Consider the following 22,631-nt stretch of genomic DNA (forward strand, 5'->3'; position numbering starts at 1 on the left):
AAAATTACAACGGTATATAGATGAAGAAGAGAATGTACTCCCGGCTTCTGCGCATCGGGTTGCGAAATAACAATCAATGAAACCATTAGATATCCTCTCTTTTTCCCTCTTTCCCTCTCTCTCTTTCTAACTCGATGCAGTACTACTTATTTTATTTCATTTTTTACAGGACACGCAAAACGCCCCCGCGGAGTCATCATCAACATTCTCTTCTCGTCCATTCAGATTATCTAATTGGTGGATGAGTCTTCTCCTCGGTATCATGGATAACAAGGCTTTTCAAGTAGATCGTCATGGCAACTCCGAGAGGACAAAAAGAGGAAAGGTGTGGCCAGAGCAAGCGTACAGACCTTGGGATGTCACCGCGTCGTCGACAGCAAGACTATCATCAGCGCGTGTCGCAGACGACACTTCATTAACCAAAGGCGCGAACTTTGCCACTTCTGCAGCAGTGAGCTCGAAATCGACCTCGCCGGGCCCCCAGTCAATCAAGTTGGTGAAGATGGAGACGATGGAGACACCTCTGTGCTCGCCCAGCGAGTCGACGAGCCCATTCCAATTCGACCACGCCAACGGTGGAAGTATGACGGGGAAAAACTGGCCGCAGACGCGCAAGGAAAAGCAAGTGTTAGTCGCCGAGATCCCGGCCTCCGATTTGGAGCCGGACGACTCACCGAAACACGCCCGCGGGAATGGCCACTGTGTGCGTGTTGCCAACGGGAAGGCGGGCAGCGGGAATGCTGTACAGAGTCCACAAGCACGCCAGGACCAGGACAAGGACCAGGCGCGAGAGACTTGGAGCTCTAAAACCGATTTCTTGCTCTCCGTCGTTGGCTTTGCAGTGGATTTGGGCAACATTTGGAGATTTCCCTACATCTGTTACAAAAATGGAGGAGGTAAGAAAGCTTCACAGTCAGATTAATGAACTTCAGTAACTTCCCTTACAGTAGAGTCTAACGTTAGTTCTAATTGGTTTTCGAGTTAAGGCTATTTTACAGCAATGACAATAATTTTACTTTGCATTAAATTGATAAACCAAAAGCAACATTGCACTGAAAATTTCAAGGGTATGCGTTTCATGGGTTTGGGTGATGTTAAATATACGTGAAGAATGTCACAAACTGTTGATTTTTACGGTGAAAATCAAAAGGACATTCCGCATGTGACGTCACGTGTGTGTTCTTTTTGGACATAAAAAATTCACCAATTTGCCTCTTTGCAACAAAAGAGAATATACACAGTTCGATAACTCGCAATTTTCGAAAATAAAAAAGAGGTTAAGAAGAAGAAAAATAACCGATTTTGAAAAATTTTGTGTGCCTAAAATAAAAAACTAGGCATGTAACACGAGAGACAACATTATTATCGTACGGAACAAAACGATGGCTACCTTCTGATTTTGATTTTCTTAGAATTCTTTGATGCTATAGTGGATGATTGACGGTCGAGATGTCAATACGTTCTCACCAATCGTCCCATTTATTTGTCTGCTTTTGTCTGTCGGGTTTTTTTTTTCAAGAGATTTCATCTCCTGGAGTAATCAGTTCTTTGTATGAAAGGACAGATGATAGAAACATTTATTCAAGCAACTGGAATTGAAACAGAAACTGAAAGTCATCGATATCTGATTTAAAATTGTCACTGTTTCAGTTGTTTTCCTCCGCAATTCACAATTCAAGTTTATGTATCAAGAAATCAGTATAAAAGTAAAGTTTAATACCACTCTAATTTATGACGTCTATTACATTATTGTCTGCCGGTTGAAATATTTTCATAAGCAGCTTTCATGATTGATCATAAATGTATTAGTTCAAGCTATCAGGGAGTTTGTTTTCGGATTTTGGCAACACAGAATAACAGTTTCGAAAGAGAAAAGTCATTTGTACAGTAGGTATTAGTGTGGAGAATATACTTTCATATCAAACAAGTTATTATTATTTTTTTTTTTTTGGTTTTGGTTTTGGTTTTGGTTTTGGTTTTGGTTTTTGGTTTTTTGTTTTTTGCTAGAAGTTACATTTTCCATGTGCGTGGTTAAAATACCTCCTACGGCACTGAGACCTGCTTTCCAGAAACAACCACCTGGTTAATGTGAATGTTGCATAATATACCGTGGTCAAAAGAAACAGGTTCACGAGTTTGGTTGAAGATTAGCTGGGGTGACTTTGAATCTCTTCCACTGTAGTAACCTTCGCGCGTGCCAAACGCAATGATGAATAGGAGCATTTTGAGAAACACATTCTTCATCGATTAGACATAAGTGCCACAATAAGCAACAGTGCCAATCATTATCATTGGCTTTCTCCCTTTTAGCGAGAAGAATGATAGAAGTGCAGTAGTTAGTCATGTAATTCTTCTTGCTCTACATGACAAAGTAAAATAAAGCTAATTGGCGAAGTAATTCGAAAAGTTGCTGCTTCCTTCATGAAGCATGTAGCAGTGAAATAAAGTATTTCGAAATTCCACTTTGCGCATTTGATAGCGAAACCGTAATAAAAAGTCAGAAAATTTTGCCGTAACAGGCATGTAGGTTATCAAATTCACTGAGATAATCATATATGATACAATGATTATTCACGTAATCCGTACAATAGTGCTTGCCAACACAGCTGACAGCAATAAGATGTTCATTAAAGCTATAGTATTTGGCAATAATGACACTCTTTGAATACATTAAATGGCAAAGCAATAAATGGATGGTCCCCGTGCACTGGTCACCTACTGGTTTACGAAAGTGTATTCTTTGCTTAAACATGAATTCTATAAACTGTTACATCGGGCAAGCCTATACATTGATAATGTCGCTTTTGAAATGAGTGAAGTGCCTAACGAACTGAGTAAAAGAAAGGTAAATTTTCCGAAATGTGCACGTGTGTTAATCAAGAAATTGCCTATTCTATAAGATTATGACAATATGGAGAAAGCGCAAACTTATTATACAGGTTTTCCCTTTTAATATGATCCATGCAGAACATGCTATAATCATATTAATGTGTCTGACCCGTTTTAAGTTGCACAGTCACGCGTGCTGTTACTCTGTTTCGGATTTTCCCGCTCTTTATCTCGATGTATTATGAGAACTTCAAAATTGTTATCGTCATTTCTCAAAGAATCACAAATACATGCCAATTGCATGGTATCACATGGTGTCATATGGTATGCCAGTTGTGTGAAGATCATTCGATTATAAATCTATTTAACAAGATTGCCTAAAAGACATGTTAATGGGAGTGCATCCATCAGCATACTGCATATGAGTCTATTCAAATCTTGCAGGATACAGATCTCTTCTTTGGAGGACAGAAAAATCCCGTTTCCGGTGTATTCTTTTTTCGAAACTGTGTGATTAGATTGTGAGAAATTTAAAATGAATTTGATTCTAAAAGAATAAGCCGTCGCAGAATGTTGAAAGTTATTGTCTTGATATTGGTGTACGTATACAATCATCATTGAAACTTGGAACGATGTTTTCTGTTTCATTTTCCGAACGCACCACATTGATAATAGCAGGGTGGAATGCTCTTTGTATTATCTTTAACCTGTTGAATGGGCTGCTCCTATCATCTCGTAGTTTTTAATGTTTTATTTTTATTGGCTTTTACCCAATGTACCGACAGAAATCGGCAATGTCGTGTACTATTATACTCGAAGAGATATAGGCCTACTGACTCGGGAGATTTACATAGTGTGGAGGCATTGAAATAAAGAGAGTGTTCGTGTTGAAATAGATCTGACAATGACCAGGCAAACCCTATAGATTGCTTGAACATGCAAGGGTCCACAGCTCGGATTACAGTGATATTTTATTAGCAGGAGGATTACATTTTTATTTTTCAGCCTTCTATCGTATAAATATGCCCACTTTGCAGCTTTCGCAAGAGGTTGTCCATACACAAACTTAAGGGGTATTTTATAAATTTGACAGAAAGTGCGCAAATCAGAATAGGACATTCTATTTATCTTGTTTGTCATGCAATGAAAACACGATAAACAAAATGGTGACTGAAAACAAATAAATTAAGTTTTCAATAATTCAGCATTTCTTCATCAGCCATCATGCACCGATTAAAGTCAATCTTGCAATTAGCGTCCCTTTCAATTATGTATCTTCATCGTCACGGTAATGATGTTGATAGTGGGTGTTATAGTACATGATGCTGTAGCTAACTGAGCTTTCATCTGGCTTACGCTCAATGTCGAAATTGCGTGTAGTTTCCACGAAGGGGTATTCATTGATTATCCCTTGTGGGATACGAGTAGGCCTACTGTCCGTGGTAATGACACGATAAGTTACGCTATCATGCGTTACGGAGCGACGGAGATTCTGTATGAGTCCTGAATAATGATAACATATAGTAAGAAAATCTCGGGGGATTAATAACTGTCTTCTTTTTGCAAACACTTTGGTAATGATACTGGGAAAGCCGGATTAAACACCGACACAAGCACGATCGATTCGACCCGTTAACAGTAATGACTTCTGTTCTTCTGTTCTATGTGAACGCATAATTCAGCTGTATGCCAGTTAGACATGAGCCTTGCAATCAACACAATCGTGCCATTAAGCCATCCGATCATTCAATTGATCCATTAATGCTGGTATGTGGGTGTCCCTTCCATGAGGTTTTCATTAAAAAAACACACATTTTCAGATGATTGCCTCTTATTTGATGCATAAATGTACAATACCAAGTTTATTCAATGCATAACGCCATAAATTATGCGTACTTTCTAAATAATCATTAATCTTATTCCTTGGCTTTTCATAGGAGGGAAAAGCTCTCAGGAAAAAAAAAGATAAAGAAGAAACGTGAATTATATAATTCAGAATTAATCTTAGTGATAAGTATCAGAATGGACTGTGAGGCCCACTTTTGTTTGTTGATTCCACAGTATAAGGAATATTTAAAATTAAAACTGTCAAACTGATATTGTATCCCCTCCAGCATTATGCGATTGTATTCGTTCATTAGTTTTCAAAGGATGACCATTTTGCTCAGCTTGATCGAAAAAAAAAGGTGGATTTATTTAGGTAAGAGCGTCATGAATACTTGTTTACATGACACACACAAACTTTAAAAATCGCATAATCTGTAGACCAAACTTGAAATATCCTCAAGCAAATGCACAGTTGAAATTAAGTACCTCTTTGTTATTTGTGTTAATGAATGTATGGTTTTCTAGGAACTCACGAAAACACATTTTACATATCATATAGAGGGAGTCAAAAAGCAGAGAACAGGTAAAGGTCTAATAGCAAGAAGCTGATACCAATACTTACGTTATCATGATGTTCACAACACCATGGATTTTGCCTGTTGCACTTCGTAATTTTTTTTTGTCAAATCTAATTCAGTGGTTTGTCTATTTCCATCAAAAAAAAAAAAAAACATGATACAAAGCTGTACGTTTGTCAGTGTGACTTGCATCCAGCTGGGAAGGACAGTTCATTTAGCACAATAAAATTATAAAACTAATTATGCACGAATTGAATTGTAACACACACAAAAAGAGGACACAATGCCCACTTTGTCATTGTAACAAAAAAGAAGAAGTAATCATAACGATGGAAAAGAGTTTTCTATACTGAAAAGAAAACAACAGCAATACCAATAAGATGTATTTATGTTAATGAAGAAGGTTCGTGATTCCAAATTTTTGACAATCCGACATTGAAATACGATTCGTCATTCCGAATGTTTGTTCAATCGGAAAATGAAATAATGTTCACTATTCCGAAGGTTCGTTAATTGAAAAATGAAATAAGTGTTATGATTCCGAAGGTAAGTTATTTCGCACCTTTTCCTCAGTATAGGACCTATATACGAACCTTATTTCAAAAATATAAAAGCACCTTCGGAATACCGTCACACATGTTCAGAGACATGGTGCATGTTCCATTGGAGATGGGATACTATTGGATGAAAACTCATGTTTTGATATATGTTAGAATAATTTGTATCGATTTAAATAGGGTTCGAAATTTCGAACCCTATTCAAATTTGGAATTATCAAAAATCTTGGTATAAGGAATTTGCGTCTTTTGGCATGACGAATCTGGGTTTATATTCGGATCAACGAATCTTCGGAATAACGAATATCACCCTATTTGCCTGCTCATCGTATACTTCTTGTGGGGCATTGTTGGCAGGTGCATTTCTGATACCCTACACCTTGATGGCAGTCTTCGGCGGGATTCCGCTTCTCTACATGGAGATGGCCCTCGGCCAATACCAGAGGACTGGCTGCATCACCGTTTGGAGGAGAATCTGTCCGATCATGGAAGGTAAAAAAATCAATGCCGATTATGACGAGTTGTATGACAAACCCACTGGGGGTGGGGGGGGGGGTGGGGGGCAAAGCGATGGTCTAACGAAACCTAGTTCTAACAAGGCCAATGCCAATCTTATAAAAGTAATACGAAATGAAAATCGACTGATATACGTCTTGGTATGTATTAAGGCCTATAATACCGGCTTATCATTTTATTGTTCTCATTCAAAAACGTATATAGTTCAATCCCTTTTGACCAAAGTGTCATTTCAAATAGACGAAGATATTTATGTGGTCAGTTATTAACAATAAGCATAATTTTGCATAATTGCATGTTTACCATTCTCACTACCCATGCTGCCACAAGTTGACTAGGACGAGAATGTATAAATCCTCAAACTATTATACTTTCAGGTGTTTTCTTCGGAATTCAACTTGTTAGCATGATGTGAAATAACACCCAGATCATAATCATGTCCTGAAGTTTTGTGTTAATAACTTTTATTTGTCTATTTATTTATTTATCTATTTATTTATTTATTTATTTATTTATTTATTTATTTATTTATTTATTTATTCATTTATTCATTCATTCATTCATTCATTCATTCATTCATTCATTCATTCATTCATTCATTCATTCATTTATTCATTGATTTATTTTCTTGGTATGTGATACTGGAAGGACTGGGTTATGCAATCTGTATCATGAATTTCTTCGTGGGTCTGTACTACTCGACCATAATTGCTTGGGCGGTGTACTATCTCATCGCTTCGTTCGCCCGTACCCTGCCGTGGACCACTTGTGGTAACCCGTGGAACACGGACTCCTGCGCCGACCCGTTCGGCGGAAATTACACCAACAAGAGCGTCACACCAGCCACTGAATTCTTCGAGTAAGTGACTTGCGCATTATGAAATGCATTCGTAGAAGCAAGAGTAAGTTTCTTTAACCCATTGAGGACAGGCTGAAATTGCTTCAGCACGCATTTCCCATAGACAACTGCCCGAGTGTACTCGGGACTCGTCCACAACGGGTTAACCTTCTGAGTGCCACATTTTTCCTGTCCACAGACATGTACAATGTATGCGAAATTTGTGCACATTTAACTCATCAGCGCAGAAATGGTTAAACAACAACGCAAACACCATTAGGCATAAATACTCAATGTACCAGGAAAGGGGCAGATTTGGCAGACTCGGAGGTGGTTTAAACCAAGTGTTCAGTGAGACGCAATTATCCTGGAAAGGGAAACTGATAATGAAACTAAATCAAATTTTATTAAATCGCATTGAAGAACAATCAAAGTCAAATTTAATCAAATCAATTCGACCAGATTCGAGCCAAACTAAATCAGATCAAGTGGAATTCGATCGGCCGAAAATAAAAACTATTCATATCAAATCGAATCAAATCGAGTCGACCCAAATTATTTGTGATTACATTAACTCATTTTTGACAAAAATGCAATGAAGCGGAATGTGATGCCAACGCAATATGTCATGTCAATGCATAACGTAGTGACATGCTCTATCAGTCCTAGTTTTCGGTTTTCTCTCCAGGCGTCGAGTTCTGGGTTTCCACCAGTCGACCGGGATCGATGACGTCGGTGGAGTCAAGTGGGACTTGGCTCTCTGTCTCCTGCTCCTCTTCATCGTCGTCTTCTTCAGCATTCTGAAGGGGATCAAAGCCTCCGGAAAGGTATCTTGCACTCATCATCACCATCGTAGTTAATAATAATTACGAAAGCAAAATAATGGCTGTGTCGTGAATTTGCTTTGTTATTTTCTTTTCTCTGAGGGTAGCAATGATATTATTGTCAAGTCTTTACGTTCACAATTCTTCTACGCCAGGTGGGAGAGAGGATTCAAATCCCTGGACCCTGGTCAAATCATTGTCAAATAAATCTGAAATCTTGAGGAGAAAGATAACTGAATGATACCCTTATCCCCCATATACAGCCTACATTAACACCCCCCCCCCCCTGCGCGCGCGCACACACACACACACACACACACTCAAACACATGCACACTCAAACACACATATAAACATATACATAATTATCATTTCTAATATTCGTTTCAGTTTAAGTCTAGCTGATTATGTTTGTGCTGTAGCATGGGATATAGTAAAATGTGGCTACAAACTTTGAGGACTTGATCCTTCAAGAGATAAAGGTTTTATACTTTACCCTGTTTGCGCATTATGTGTTGTCTAATTCATACAGGTTGTCTGGGTTACAGCCACTCTGCCTTACATCTGTCTTCTCGTCCTCCTGATACGCGGTGCGTCGCTAGAGGGCTCATTTCGCGGTATCGTCTTCTATCTCACCCCGCGGTGGCATCTGTTGCGTAATGCGAACGTGAGTGTTCAAATTGCATTTCCACGCATGCGTAAAGGATATAATATCATGCCGCTGAATGTTTCTGATGAATATCTATCATTTTACCTACCCTGAATTTATTTTCCGCTTTGTTAAAAATCGTCAGCATCTAATTTGCCGATTTTGCAAGGCTTAGAACTTTTCTTCTTTAAATTTATTTTGCCTCCATTGCACTCAAAAGACAAGGTCTCAAACAAAAACAGTCAAATTAATGTCCAATCCTCTGTAGTGGAATGTAAGCAATACCGATAAAAGACGCATCATCTTTTTAAAGAGCATTAACATCAGAGTCATCAGAACATTTTATCATTTCGGAGGAACTCGATGTAAACAGGTCCTTGAGACAACAAGATTTAATCACTGCATACAGTGAACTCCCGTTATAACGAAGTCCTCGGGACAGGCAGTTTTCTTTTGTTATATCGAAATTTCGTTATAACCGAACAAATTCAATAAATAATAAAGAACAAAGAGCGGAAAATTTTGAGGCCTGAATTTTTACTTCGTTGTAACCGAAATTTCGTTATAACTGTGTTCGTTATAACCGGAGTGCACTGTATAGATATTTTGTCTTGAGAGAAACTCCCCTTTTATTTATCGAGTCTCAGTGGAGTACTTCCTTTTTATACTTTGCTCTGGACTATAGGTTTGGGGAGACGCAGCAGCGCAAGTCTTTTTCTCCCTCGGTCCTGGTTTCGGCGTCATTCTTGCCTTCTCCAGCTACAACAAACTTCAAAATAACTGCTTCAAGTAAGCCTTTAACATTTAACATTTACCCGGAAGTAAAAAAACAAAAACAAAACAAAACAACACACACACACACACAAAATACATTTATTGAGATCTGCGGGCATGTAGTCTAGGCCTTTGTGTGTACACCTATAGCGAGTTCAGATAAACCTAGAACATTATTTATCCATTCTACGATGGTGTCTGATGTAGATTGTACGGTGCACGTTACGAGTTCGACACCCACGAATCGTACAGCCCACGAGTCATACAGTCCATTAGTTCGACACTAAGCAATTAAAGCCAACTATTCCGACACTAGGCAAACAAGGCACACGAGATCGACACGAAGCAAACTAGGCCCAACTAGAGACCGACATATCAACCCCCGTGATGTAATGTCGAAGTCGTTCGTCGTTTTTACCTTCTGTCGAGCTAGTGGGCCTTGTTTGCTTGGTGTCGAACTCGTGGGCATTGCTGACCTACGTAGTGTCAGACTCATGTACTTTAGTTGCCTATAAAAAGTGTCAAAATCATGGGCTGTATGAATGGTGGGCTGTATGACTCATGAACCTTTTTTTCGATGTCGAACTCGTGGGCCGTATGACTCGTGGGTGTCGGTCTCGTGTGATGGTCCAGGTTGTACAGGCAGAAAGCCTACCGCTATACTCTTTTTTATTTCTCGACACGGTTAATCGAGTTTTACAAAAGGAAAATACAACAGATACAAGAGAGCCACGTCAACAAAACATTTATGTCGCGTTATTCAAACAGCCTTAGCTTTCCTAGCAGATGAAATATCGATTGACGAAATAGCAGCCAAGCATGTGATCATGTACATATTTGTTACTCTTGGTTTATTTCACTATCCAGCGCTTCACTGTTAAAACATTATTGTCTTTTTCCTATGTTGACTTTGTGAGTAGGTCTATAATAAATGCGTCATAATCTACTTTATCTGATAGGATGTTTCATTTTCATCATTTCAGTCTTCGTTAATCACCACTCCATGCTGCTTTCATTTCAGGGACGCGATCGTCGTCAGCGGAATCAACTGCTTGACGAGCTTCTTCGCTGGCTTCGCCATCTTTTCCGTCCTCGGCTTCATGGCCGAACAGCAAGGCAAACCCGTCGAGGAGGTCACCCCCGATGGTAGGGATTCTTGAAGACAGTGGGACTACCTTTAATTAATCAACAACAATGTGGGAAAAATGTATCACACCTTCCTGTTGTGTTAAGCATTTTCCTTTCTTTATTGTCCTGTGCTTTTAATACATGTAGGCCTATGTGTAAAGTATTTGTATTTCATTTGCTGATGTATTTCCTGATCAAATGAATAATATTAACGATTATTATGAAAAAAAATAATTAAAAAGATATTGATAATGTATATTCAACTTTAAGTTAAAGAGAACCAAATTCAGTCTTTACGAAAGATATTTTGCTGAATGTGCCTCGTTCCGTTCAAAGTTTTGATGATATCCGACTTCGATAAACATGAAGTTTTCAGTGAAGTCTGGTTCGTCATTTTTTTCCTGCTAATTAGGTAGGTCATTGGAAGAATAATTTATTTAGGATTAGTATTATTCCCAACACCCCCTCAAAAAAAAAGAAGATAATTGTCATTCTTGTTACTCTTATGTGTGTTATGTATCAGCGATACCATCATAAGCATTCCTCTCTACTGTATTTTTGTACCATATTTCTGTCCAGCAATTATCATTAACCATATTGATGATAATAGGTTCTTGACAAAAGAAAAAAGTAAGAATCTTTTACGGATCTTTCCCTTCATGCAGGACCCGGGCTCATTTTCATTGCTATCCCTGAAGCCATTTCCCAGTTGCCTGGTTCGACGTGGTGGGCCATAATCTTTTTCGTCATGATTATTTCCCTAGGTTTAGATAGCACGGTAAGAAACGACACCAGTCTCCTTCGGTGGTTCAGCGTACTAATCTATACTTAATGCAGTGCTGATTACCGTTGATGAATACCCTTGCATTTGAGAACGCCTTCTGAACATGTAATGTATCTCAAACCTTTTCTGTGTTTATGGTCGTTATCAAAATATTGCTGAAGTGATGGTGCTTTTAGAAGAAGGAAATATCTCACAATGTTTTGTTGTTGTTGATGATACTTTAATGAATAACAAGAATGTGCAGTGATGATTATTGTTCGGGTTGCCATGGTGACGATTTCGATCTGCTTCAATTCTGCAGTTCGGCGGATTGGAATCGATATTGACAGCGTGGTGTGATCGAAACCCGAAGGTGATCGGCAAGCATCGGGAAATATTCGTGGCCCTTGTCGTCAGTTCGATATTTCTAGCAGCGCTCTCAACGGTGACTTACGTGAGTGAGCCGTTGCGTGTATATCTCTAAAGAAATCCGACAGTTGTAATGCTTGGGATTATTTATAAGGTTACGCTGTTGTGTGTCTAAAGATATCAGCGGAAAACATGCCAAGGCACTACAATCGCAAAACGTGATATTCTGCAGACCGAGAAATATGTCATTGATGTACGCCTTTGTTTCTATGGAAACAAGCTCAGCTCGTAGCAAAAAGGAGCCAAAGGCCGAACATTACTATCGCAAACAACTTGACATTGGTCCTCGTTGACTATAATGATCAGCAGACGGTCACAAGTTGATGTACAAGCAAGTGAAGTTTCTTTGCCGCATATGCGATATACGTTGAACATCAGGGTTTGTACAAAGCTTTTCCACACCATTTTGATGGGCAGAGATAAATCAGATAGCAATAACATGTAGATTCACGCCATTAGTATCTCACTATTATTCGAGTTTTATCTTAAAAAAAGAACAACCCTTGTGTAATGACCGTGTTCTTAATTGCTGTTGTCTTCTTGCACACTGAAACGTAGCTCTTCATGTACGCTATTGCATTGATCATGCCATTTTAATATTACACTTTCTCTGCACTTTTTTTCTTGCACACCAGACAATGATCTATCAATGAATTTTCAGTTTTGGCAGACCCAGGCATTGCCAGGCCTGTTGTGTTAATTCTTTTGTTGATGAGTGTTCGTGTCTACCAGTGCTGCCATTTTATATACACATCGGTCTATTTCTGATTTCTTTTACCGGGCAGGGTGGGCAGTATGTCATTGAGCTCGTCGACCATTTCGGCGGCGGTGGTACGCTGCTCTTCGTCGTAATTCTGGAGTCGGTTTCCGTAACGTGGTTCTACGGCCTGGGCAATTTCACCAACGACGTCCGCACCATTCTTGGCTACACGCCGAGCCTCTACTGGCAGCTTTGCTGGCGCTTCCTCAGTCCAGCCATGCTCCTGGTGAGTTTCGAAGTCAGTGCCCCGTATTTATGACGATGATGATAACAACATTGACAACAACAACAGCAACAATGATACTGATGATAGAAGAAGTAGTAGTAGCAGTAATCCGTAGTTATAGTAGTAGTAGTAGTAGTAATAATAATAATAATAACGATAATAATAATGATAATAATATTATAATAATAATAATTATTATTATTATTATCATCATCATCATCATTATTGTCATCATTATCATTGTTATCACTTTTATCATTATCATTATTATTCTAGTGATAATGATTATGATGATAATAATAATAACTATAGGAAGAAAACTTAAATCAGGAAATCATGATCTGCATAGTAGGAACACTAAACTGTCATTTAATTAATTGGCACGGCACTATAATTATCCCGTTAAACTTTCTAGCTGTTTCACTTTATTACGTAACACGAGTGTGTGTTTTGGGTGGCATGCGTCTGGACACGTGACTGTATCGTCCAATAAGAAATCATGAATCATCCCTTTCCTCCCACGGCAGTTCATCGTCGTGTTCGGAATCGTGAACAGCGGCCCGCTCACGTTCGCTGGAAAGCCGTACCCGCCTTGGGCCAACGGGCTGGGTTGGTGTCTGACATCAACCGCCATGATATGCGTGCCGGCTTTCGCTCTTTACAAATTTTGCATCACTCCAGGGTCTCTTAGACAGGTTAGAGCTTACAAAAAAAAAGATATTGTATTTAACCTGTCAACTGCACTGAACCCAATTTCTTTGGTTTGATGAAATAGATTTTTTAATACACTTTTTTTTTTAGTAATGTTAATATTTGCTGTACTGTAGGTGTTTCGTAAGTTGGTTGAAAAAGTTTTCATCTGACAATAATTATTGAAAGAATTTCATTTGATTTTATTTCATTTATTTTGCATGTCCAAAAAACAAACAAACAAACAAACACAGTCATGAGCACAACGTAAGTGTATATACAAAGTTTTTCAATCATTTACCCGATCAGCTCGTGAATTGTTATAATGTATGATAAAGTAACATTTAGCAGCTATGTGAACAGAATAGAATAAAACTTTTAAAGTTGGCAAAGGAAGAAAAAAAAGAGAAATATCTAATATCAACTTGTATAGGAGGTGTATAGAAATCTGCTGATTATGATGTTTACATCGGTATGTCTTGTCTGTCTTTCACAGCGTTTGGTGAAGATTACGCGGCCGGAAGAGCACCCTGATCACAAAGTCTCCTGCGCCAGCGACGTTTGACGTGCGTCAAGTCTTGGAGACGACGACTTTGGATTGAACTCCAGAGTTTGAAGAAAAACACACAAAACAAAAAAAAAATATAGAAATTTGAAACATAAAAAAACTGTGTGAGGTCAATGCATGTCAAGTCGAAATATACACTGGTGACATTCCCTAATCGGATATCAACAGTTGGACTCAATATATTTCATTTCATTCATTTGTGTAAGTTGTCGGCAGTTTGCCTTGCATAGAATGACAGACTGGTAATTTGGATTAACTCTCTCTCTCTCTCTGTTCCATTGGTGACTTCTCCGTATTCAGTACCAATGACAAATGTGAGATGGTGTCGAAAGGGTTAAGTGCAATGAGAACTTTGCTTTGCTATGTGAGGAGCGAATTAAGGCTGGATGAAATCGAGTGAATGAATTAACAAGCAATTGAGTTTTTATATAATTATGGAGGGGACTATTCGTGGGAAGTATTTCTTACAACGAATCCATTCAGTGGAACAATACATCACAATCAATGAAAACATGACTCAGAGACGCAATGAAAATGATAAGTGATTTGTATTCACCATCAGGGAGTCGTATTTATTCATTAAAAATGTATCAATTTATCTTTAAACAAACTATTTTCTTTTGCATGTGTGTTTTGATTGAAATTATTTTCCTGCGAATATTCAATATTTGACATAAATTGCTGAATCTCAATTGCATCATCAAACGATACGTATATGGCGGAGCAGGGAATTTAATTTGGTGAACTAGATTTCTTTTTCGTTGCACAACTGTCAGACGACAACTGATTTCCTCACGGGGAAACAAGCAAAACAAAAACAAAAAACATTACCGTAGATAATAATGACTGAGAAATGAAGCAAGATGCAAAGCGTTTTTTAAGCATTTCTGTCGATCCCAAGCGTATAGAGGCATCCTTGATAAGTGATAAAGTTTATAGCGGTGAATCATTGTCGTTTAGTCGTCATTTATCAAGTTTTAATCATTGTGTCGTGTTTTTTTTACCAGTCGTGACAAGTGGATTTATATTTAGTCGAAGTTGTGTATTTTGTTTTACTTTAAATTTACTCAGTGGTGCTGAATCTTTAAGTGTGCGAGTACTATTATGCATTTGCTTCTAAGCGTTTAAAAAGTTCAGAGTATTTGTATTGTTATTTTGAGAACCTATATTCTATTGTCTTTTGTTTTGGAGAGTTTTAGGACATTTGATTCTTTTTTATTCTTTTTTTTTTGTTTAGCCATTGGAATTGTGATATTTATAGATTGACGTGTATAAGAATGAGGCCAAAAGTTTGTCAAAATGATGTCGTTGTCGTGTTTGTTTGGCTGTTTATTTATTTTGAGGGATGGGAGGGGGTCTTTGATATCTTCATAATACAGTACTAATTGTTATACCATCTCAAGAAAGAGTGTAGGAAGTTTCGATAGTGCAAGTACGTGGCAGAATCGTCTGGCTCGAGCCAGAAGACTATGTTGACCACACTTCAAAAACGTCGATGTTAGATTTAACACCATGGGTGTTAAATCTAACACCGATCAAGTGTCAATAGAGGACCACACCGAAATGTGTAGAAAGTATGTTGTGATAGTGTTAAAAAGTGTTCACCTGGGACTTCGTGGTGTTATTTGACACTGTAGCTGGTGGTATCTATTACACTGAGCTGGTTAATTCAACAATGACACCGCATGGTGTTGATTTGATATTGCTGGTGTTAATGTCAATGGTATAACACCTGACCAGTGTCAATAGGAGACCCCATCAACTGGTGTTACTGTGGTGTAAATGTATTCACACATTTAAAAAAAAATGAAGTACTTTATCAGAAAGTTCTTGGTCGTCTTGTTGAAGTTCAAAACTCAACAAGAAGAAGAGTAACTAAGTAACTATTCTCAAAACAGTTTTATACTTTGAAGTGACACCCGGAGGTGCTAATCTCACACCACAAATGAGCATCGAAAATTTAACACCAGCTCGGTGTTTCATATTTAACACCGGAATTTTTGCATTACATTCAGATTCAATATGTAAGATATTGATATGATAGCTAGAGATTATCAAAACAAAAGGGATGGAGATGTGCTAGGACAGATTTTTATTACTGAGTAGTTGTATCCCTCTGACAGTTTTTCCCAAACATAATTGTTCAAAATATAGATCAGCCAGTTGCGATCTTACAATTACATTTGTACAGAGGAAGATATCTGCATGTAGAATAGCATATACTGGTTTTGAGGCTTTATGGCAGGCATGATAGTGAGCAATGTGGCACGAATTGTGATTTTAAATATGAAATGTTGATATCAAAATATATCAATATGATGCTTGAGAAATGATGCACATGAAAGTCAGCTAGAATCTTCTTTCTAGGAATACTTTAAAATTCATGAATGCTACGAGAGTGTGTAAAGTATCCTCGGTGTAAGTTGTATTTGCATAAATTTTGTATCAGTTTACCTATCTATAAAGGATGTATGAATGTATAGTTGGCATTTATTTTGTCTGTTATGTTTTTCCACTTGTGATATAATGCTGCAGATATAACCGGATCCTCCACGTTATCAACAAACTAGAATCGCCAATTGTTTGTCTTGTATACTGACGAATGTATTCTTCGGATAAACAAATCTGCATATCTATGTTTCTTTCTTATATTTGTGTATTCCTCATCGGAATTTACTTGTAGTGCTGCGTTTATGACGTATTTCACTTTTGCATATAGAACACCTAATGGCTACCAACATAGTATATGACAGTGTATAGCAATTCCGAGTCAAATTGTACGGCTGTTAGATGTATTTAATTTTTCAGATATTATCATTATGTTTGTAGTGTAAGTATATATCTGCCATCTTACCCGCACTTGGATGTACTGAAATGTTACTTGATACAGAAATAATTTATGGAAGGCAAGATTGGCAGTGAATGCAGAAATTTAAACGCACGATTCAAATTCATTACTTGATGTCCTAAAAAATGTCGTGGTATTTTAATGTTTGTTTGTTTTTTTCTTAATGTTTTTAAGCGATTGTTGTAATGTAAATGGTAGAATTACTTATGTAATTCACTACATGGCTTGCATTAAAAAACAAAACAAACAAAACGTTCTCTTTCTGAACATTTTCCTGAATTTTGTTTGGCCTCCATCCGATCCCCTGCTGGCTGCACTTGGATAAACGTCTGTTTGAATACAATGTTCAAATATAAGAAATTGGGAATTCGGCAGGTCTCATAAGATGGAGTTTTTTAAATCTGTTTGTTTGTTTGTTTTTAACCTTTGTGTTTATGCTGCATTCCTCTTACCAGGCATAGGCATAACATAGTTACCTAACTGCAATATTTCATGGAGGTGACATTGACATGCTCTATATACCTGAAAGCTATGAAGAAGCGATTTTAATAGATTTCGATGCGATCTGTAAAGATTGTCAATCTGCTTTGTTAATATTCAACATCAAAGTTCATGTTTCTGTAACTCAGACAAAAATTCCACATTAGCGGTCCAACAAAGATGATATATAAGCCTTGCTTGTTTTCTGAAGTCCCCACGAAGAACCGAGCATCTATAGTAATTATATTAGATTATTTTTTTATACGTCCTAAAATTGGCTAGAGCATAGTTATTGTGTGTCTTGGATATATCAATTTTCATCATGAAAATCATACGTGAATTAAAGTAAGGAATAAAGTTTAAAAAGCGAACTTTTCCTCACACTATTCTATTTGTTGATTTTGGAAATGAATAAGAATTAATGAAATAATCAGTGAAAGTTTGAGGAAAATCGGATGATCAGTCCCAAAATGTTTTGTAACGAGGAAATTTTAAAGTAGTCCATGAGCCTTTCTTTCTATATAAGAAAGTGCACAAAAAGAATATTTGATGTCACAGTAGTAGAACTATTAATACACAAAATATAAAATGGACTGAAAAAAAGTATGTAGGCCTACATGGATGTATATATATATACATGTTTATCTGTTTATTCGTACACCTCGAGAATACTTACCATAGCTACTCAAGAAGGCAAGGAGATTAATCTTTGCCTTCCATAATCCCTGTAAATTGTAATTAAAAAAAGATGTGTACGGACCATGAAAAAAATCGATTAAATTAAATTGCTTATCAAATTTTGTTTGCATTAGGAAAAGAGTACAATGTACATTATATAAAAAATACAAGAAAAATAAGCAATTCATAATAAAAAAATACTACTCTTGGTACATGTTGTTAGTAAAAATCTATTGTCATTTCTGTTTATACTTTAACTAAGATGGAGATTACTTCGATTTACTAGAGGTTGTCATGATGAAAGTGGATATATTCAAGGTAGACATTGCTAACTTTGCTCAATAAAACAATGATTTAGTATCATCATTATAGATTCTTAAAGTGGGTTTGCAAAATAACTTAGGCCTATAATCATCTTTGTTGGACCGATAATGTGAGATGATTTGTGCGAGTTTCAGAAACCTGAACTTTGATATCAAGAAACAAGATTGACAATGCATTTTTTTACTGTTACTCTCTGTGAGTAAGATCGTGTTCTTGGCAGAATGAGACAAAACAGCTTATTAAGTGTACGGGCGGTTGCCCTCGAGAGATCTCGACAAAACAAGAATAGTTCTTACGCTTGAAATTATCAAGAATTTGCAACAAGTTCTTGTAAGATGTTATGAATATATACTGTATTTTATATGTATTCAATCTCACGTTTACTGATCTCCCTTGTATTTTCAATTTCACAATAGCGTGTCAATGTGTTTCGAATAATCCAATTGATTTTCTTGCAATGAATATTTATAATGCTCACGTTGTTCTCTGATTTGTAGAGTGGTGCACAATATTAGTCCTTCAGGTACTTTTTTGTGCAATTAAAGCTGGTTATATTAAGACGGAGGGAAACGATACGTTCGTGTGATGTTTTTGTCTGATGTGTTTCATAGATCTTCAGTAAGACGCAACTTGCGCCCATAATCAACTGGTGCAAGTCACGTGTCCGACCTACGAGTCATACAGCCCACGAGCTCGACACTAGGCAAGTAAGGCCCAAGAGTTCGACATCGGGCAGACAACGCCATTAGTCCCGACGGGTTCATCCCACGAGACCGACACTTACATGCACGATTCATACCACCCATGAGTTCGACACTGAAATGAGGTCCATGAGTCATACAGCCCACGAGTCATGCAGCCCATGAGTTCGACACTAGGTAGATTAGCCCACGAATTCGACAGATACAACGCGGGGCTTAATGTGTCGGTCTCGTGGGCCTTATTTGCCTAGTGTCAGTCTCATTCACTGTCTGACTCGTGGGCTGTATGTATGACTCATGGACCTTTTTTCATTGTCGAGCTCGTGGGCCATATTATGACTCGTGGGTGTTGGACTCGTGGGATGACCCCTGATCAATGATCACAGCGTACATGGCACAAAATGACTTAACAACAAAACGCCTGACTGCCATGGCCGTTGTCTCCCACCAACCTGCAAAATGTGCTGGTGTAAAAGGAAAAGGTCAGAAGAAAGGTTTTGAATGCAGAGAAGCTTCTATATCATGCTGAACTGTGGAAAACGCTATCCTATAAACCCAAGGGGGAGATAAAAGAGACATAATCACCTCTTGTTTGAGTGCAACTTGCTTTCATCACACAAGTGAGACGAAAGACAAACTTGTAGACACATAACAGACACACAAAACACACACATTCCATATAACATATATATATATATATATATATATATATATATATATATATATGTATTTATATATTAATTATATTATGTCATGTATATATGAATTAAGTTATTCATTCTTATTTACATATATTATTATGCGTGCGTGTGTGTGCAGTACAGCGAACCAACATAAGCTTGAGAAAAATAGGTACATAAATGAAATGTTTAGAATATTAATACTGACGTGCATGTCAGTGTGAAGATACAGTGTAGGCCTATTATTATATTATCATTTGAGTTTGGTTTTAAACATCATTCTATTCATCATCAAGTAAGAAGTATATAGTAAGGTTTCCATATGCACAAACTTATGTAATGTATTTAATCAAGAAATAGAAGAAAAACCCCTAAATTCTGAAATTTTCTTATTTACCGATCAAAGTCATTTGAATATCTAACATATAAATCTAGAAAAAAAAGAGAGGTTTGAAAACCCTTCCTCCCAGCTGCGTACGGCCTTGGTCGAGTTTGCATGGGTCCATACTTTCTTGGGCATTATACTGGCTGTCAAGATACCTCGCCCAGCTGTTCATTCGGAGTCAATTCAATTCAATTCAATTCAATTCAATTCAATTCAATTCAACTCAATTCAATCCATTCCAATTCAATTCGGTTCAAATGAATTCAATTCAATTTAGTTTATTTCCATTTTTACACACAAAAAAAAACCATATATCACAGAATAAATCAGGGATAATATCATAGGCATACCTGCAAAATACAAAGTTATGTTTAGAGAAAAAAAAGACATGGCATGTCCACTATATATAAAGTATGCTTGTATATTGTGAAACACTCAAAAGATTCTACGAGAATTCAAATACAAATTCTACAAATACTTGGCACACACACAAAAAAATATATATATTTAAAACAGGACTGCACGAAACAGGCGAAACGCAACAACATGGCATGTCTGTGGGTAGCATACGATTGAAAGGAATGAAGCAAAAAACAGAATAAGATGAAAGAAAAGAAAGAAAAAGGAAAGAAAGAAAGCAAGAGAATGCCTGCACGCTGAGTTAGGACTCTCAACCACAAACGTCGACGAAGTAGGAGTAGGTGGGGGATTCAATCTGTCAATCTTGTTTATATAGATTTTGATTTCTTTTTTTACATTAGTTTGAAATCCCTATAAAAGAAACAGAAACTCTGCTGTTGCATGTGGAGATTTGGGAAGAGGTTTTCACTTTTTTCTTTGTTATTGTTGTCGAGAGGGGGAGGCGTTGTTATTCGACCCCTTGAACCCTTCACCTCCCCTCCCCCCTCCCCTCCCCCTCCCCCCGCCGGAGTAGCAGGTGCAGGACGTGTAATGATCTCGCCGAGCATACTAGTAATACCATAGGCGCCGGAAGTGGGGGGGCAGGGGGGGGGGGCGGCCGCCCCCCCAATCCAAAAAGTGGGGGGGCAAAACGCATTTTTGCCCCCCCAAAAAGCCCCCCCCCCCAAAAAAAAAAATAACAATAATAATAAAAATAAATGAATAAACAAAGAAAATAATATATATATATATATATATATATATATATGAATAAAAGGGAGAAAATATGGCTACAAACGGCAGCTTTTCGACTGTAAAATGTCAAAATTTTCAAGCTCGCTCGCTTCGCTCGCTCGCATGCAGCAGTTGAGCCCGGTGCGCCTCCCCCTTAATTTCTAAAGCGAAAAACATAGCTACGACGGCAGTTGTTGGACTCTAGAATGTCAAAATTTTCAAGCTCGCTCGCTTCGCTCGCTCGCATTGAATCGTTATGCCATTCTCCTAATGTTGCTGACAGTAATTGCCAGCAGTTGCGCCCGATGCCCCCCACCCTTAATTTCCAAAGCGAAAGATAAATATAGCTACAAACTGGAGTTTTTGGACTGTAAAATGTCAAAATTTTCAAGCTCGCTCGCTTCGCTCGCTCGCATTGAATCGTTATGCCATTCTCCTAATGTTGCTGCCAATAATTGCCAGCAGTTGCGCCCGATGCCCCCCTTAATTTCCAAAGCGAAAGGTATAGTTACAAACGGGAGTTTTGGGACTGTAACATGTCAAAATTTTCAAGCTCGCTCGCTTCGCTCGGTCGCATTGAATCGTTATGCCATTCTCCTAACGTTGCTGCCAGTACTTGCCAGCAGTTGCGCCCGATACCCCCCCCCCCCCTTAATTTCCAAAGCGAAAGATATAGCTACAAACGGGATTTTTTGAACTATAAAATGTCAAAATTCTCAAGCTCGCTCGCTTTGCTCGCTCGCATTGAATCGTTATGCCATTCTCCTAATGTTGCTGCCAATAATTGCCAGCAGTTGCGCCGATGCGCCCCCATTTATTTCCAAAGCGAAATATAATATAGTTACAATTAAAACTCCAGTTTTGGAACTGTAGAATATCAAAATTTTCAAGCTCGCTCGCTTCGCTCGCTCGCATTTTATTGTTATGCCATTCACCTTATGTTGCTGACAGTATATAATTTGTCGATCGTTTCACACCGTCATTCCATAATCCATGCAAGGAAAAATTACAATGTTCCTCAATGACTGCGTTGGGTAATTGTGTCACATTCCGTAATGTATTGTAGTCCCATTATTGCTCACGCACACACGCACAAGCATACAGACCGTCTAAAATTATTGTATGGTTCCCCCCATGTTTCGACCCACCGTACGCCACTTCACATATATACATACATATATATATATATATATATATATATATATATATATATATATATATATATATATAATAGATGTGTGTGTGTGTGTGTGTGTGTGTATGTGTATATTGTGTAACATATGCATGGTCTAATCTTGAGCCCCCTCCAATGTTTGCCCCCCCCCCCCCCCCCAATCCAAAACTGCTTCCGGCGCGCCTGAGTAATACACAAAGTAAGTGTACATTGTACCAGTACCTTTAAAATTGCGAATGAAGTAACGGGATTGGATTAGAGACTAACTCATG

General features: G+C 37.9%; 1 protein-coding gene across 1 annotated transcript; it reads left to right on the forward strand.

Annotated features, from left to right (window-relative positions):
* The first annotated feature begins 262 nt into the window (after positions 1-262).
* On the forward strand, positions 263-13,952 carry LOC139711484 (sodium-dependent serotonin transporter-like). The gene is made up of 12 exons (XM_071623365.1): positions 263-896; positions 6,149-6,283; positions 6,956-7,166; positions 7,834-7,972; positions 8,501-8,635; positions 9,303-9,406; positions 10,413-10,537; positions 11,185-11,297; positions 11,605-11,736; positions 12,497-12,697; positions 13,225-13,392; positions 13,884-13,952. The coding sequence occupies exons 1-12, from the start codon at positions 263-265 to the stop codon at positions 13,950-13,952; spliced, it is 2,166 nt and encodes a 721-aa protein (XP_071479466.1).
* Positions 13,953-22,631: the final 8,679 nt, after the last annotated feature.

Source organism: Diadema antillarum, unplaced genomic scaffold (assembly GCF_040938485.1).
Source record: "Diadema antillarum isolate AM-2024a unplaced genomic scaffold, OU_Dant_1.0 scf00000040, whole genome shotgun sequence".
NCBI lineage: Eukaryota > Metazoa > Echinodermata > Echinoidea > Diadematoida > Diadematidae > Diadema > Diadema antillarum.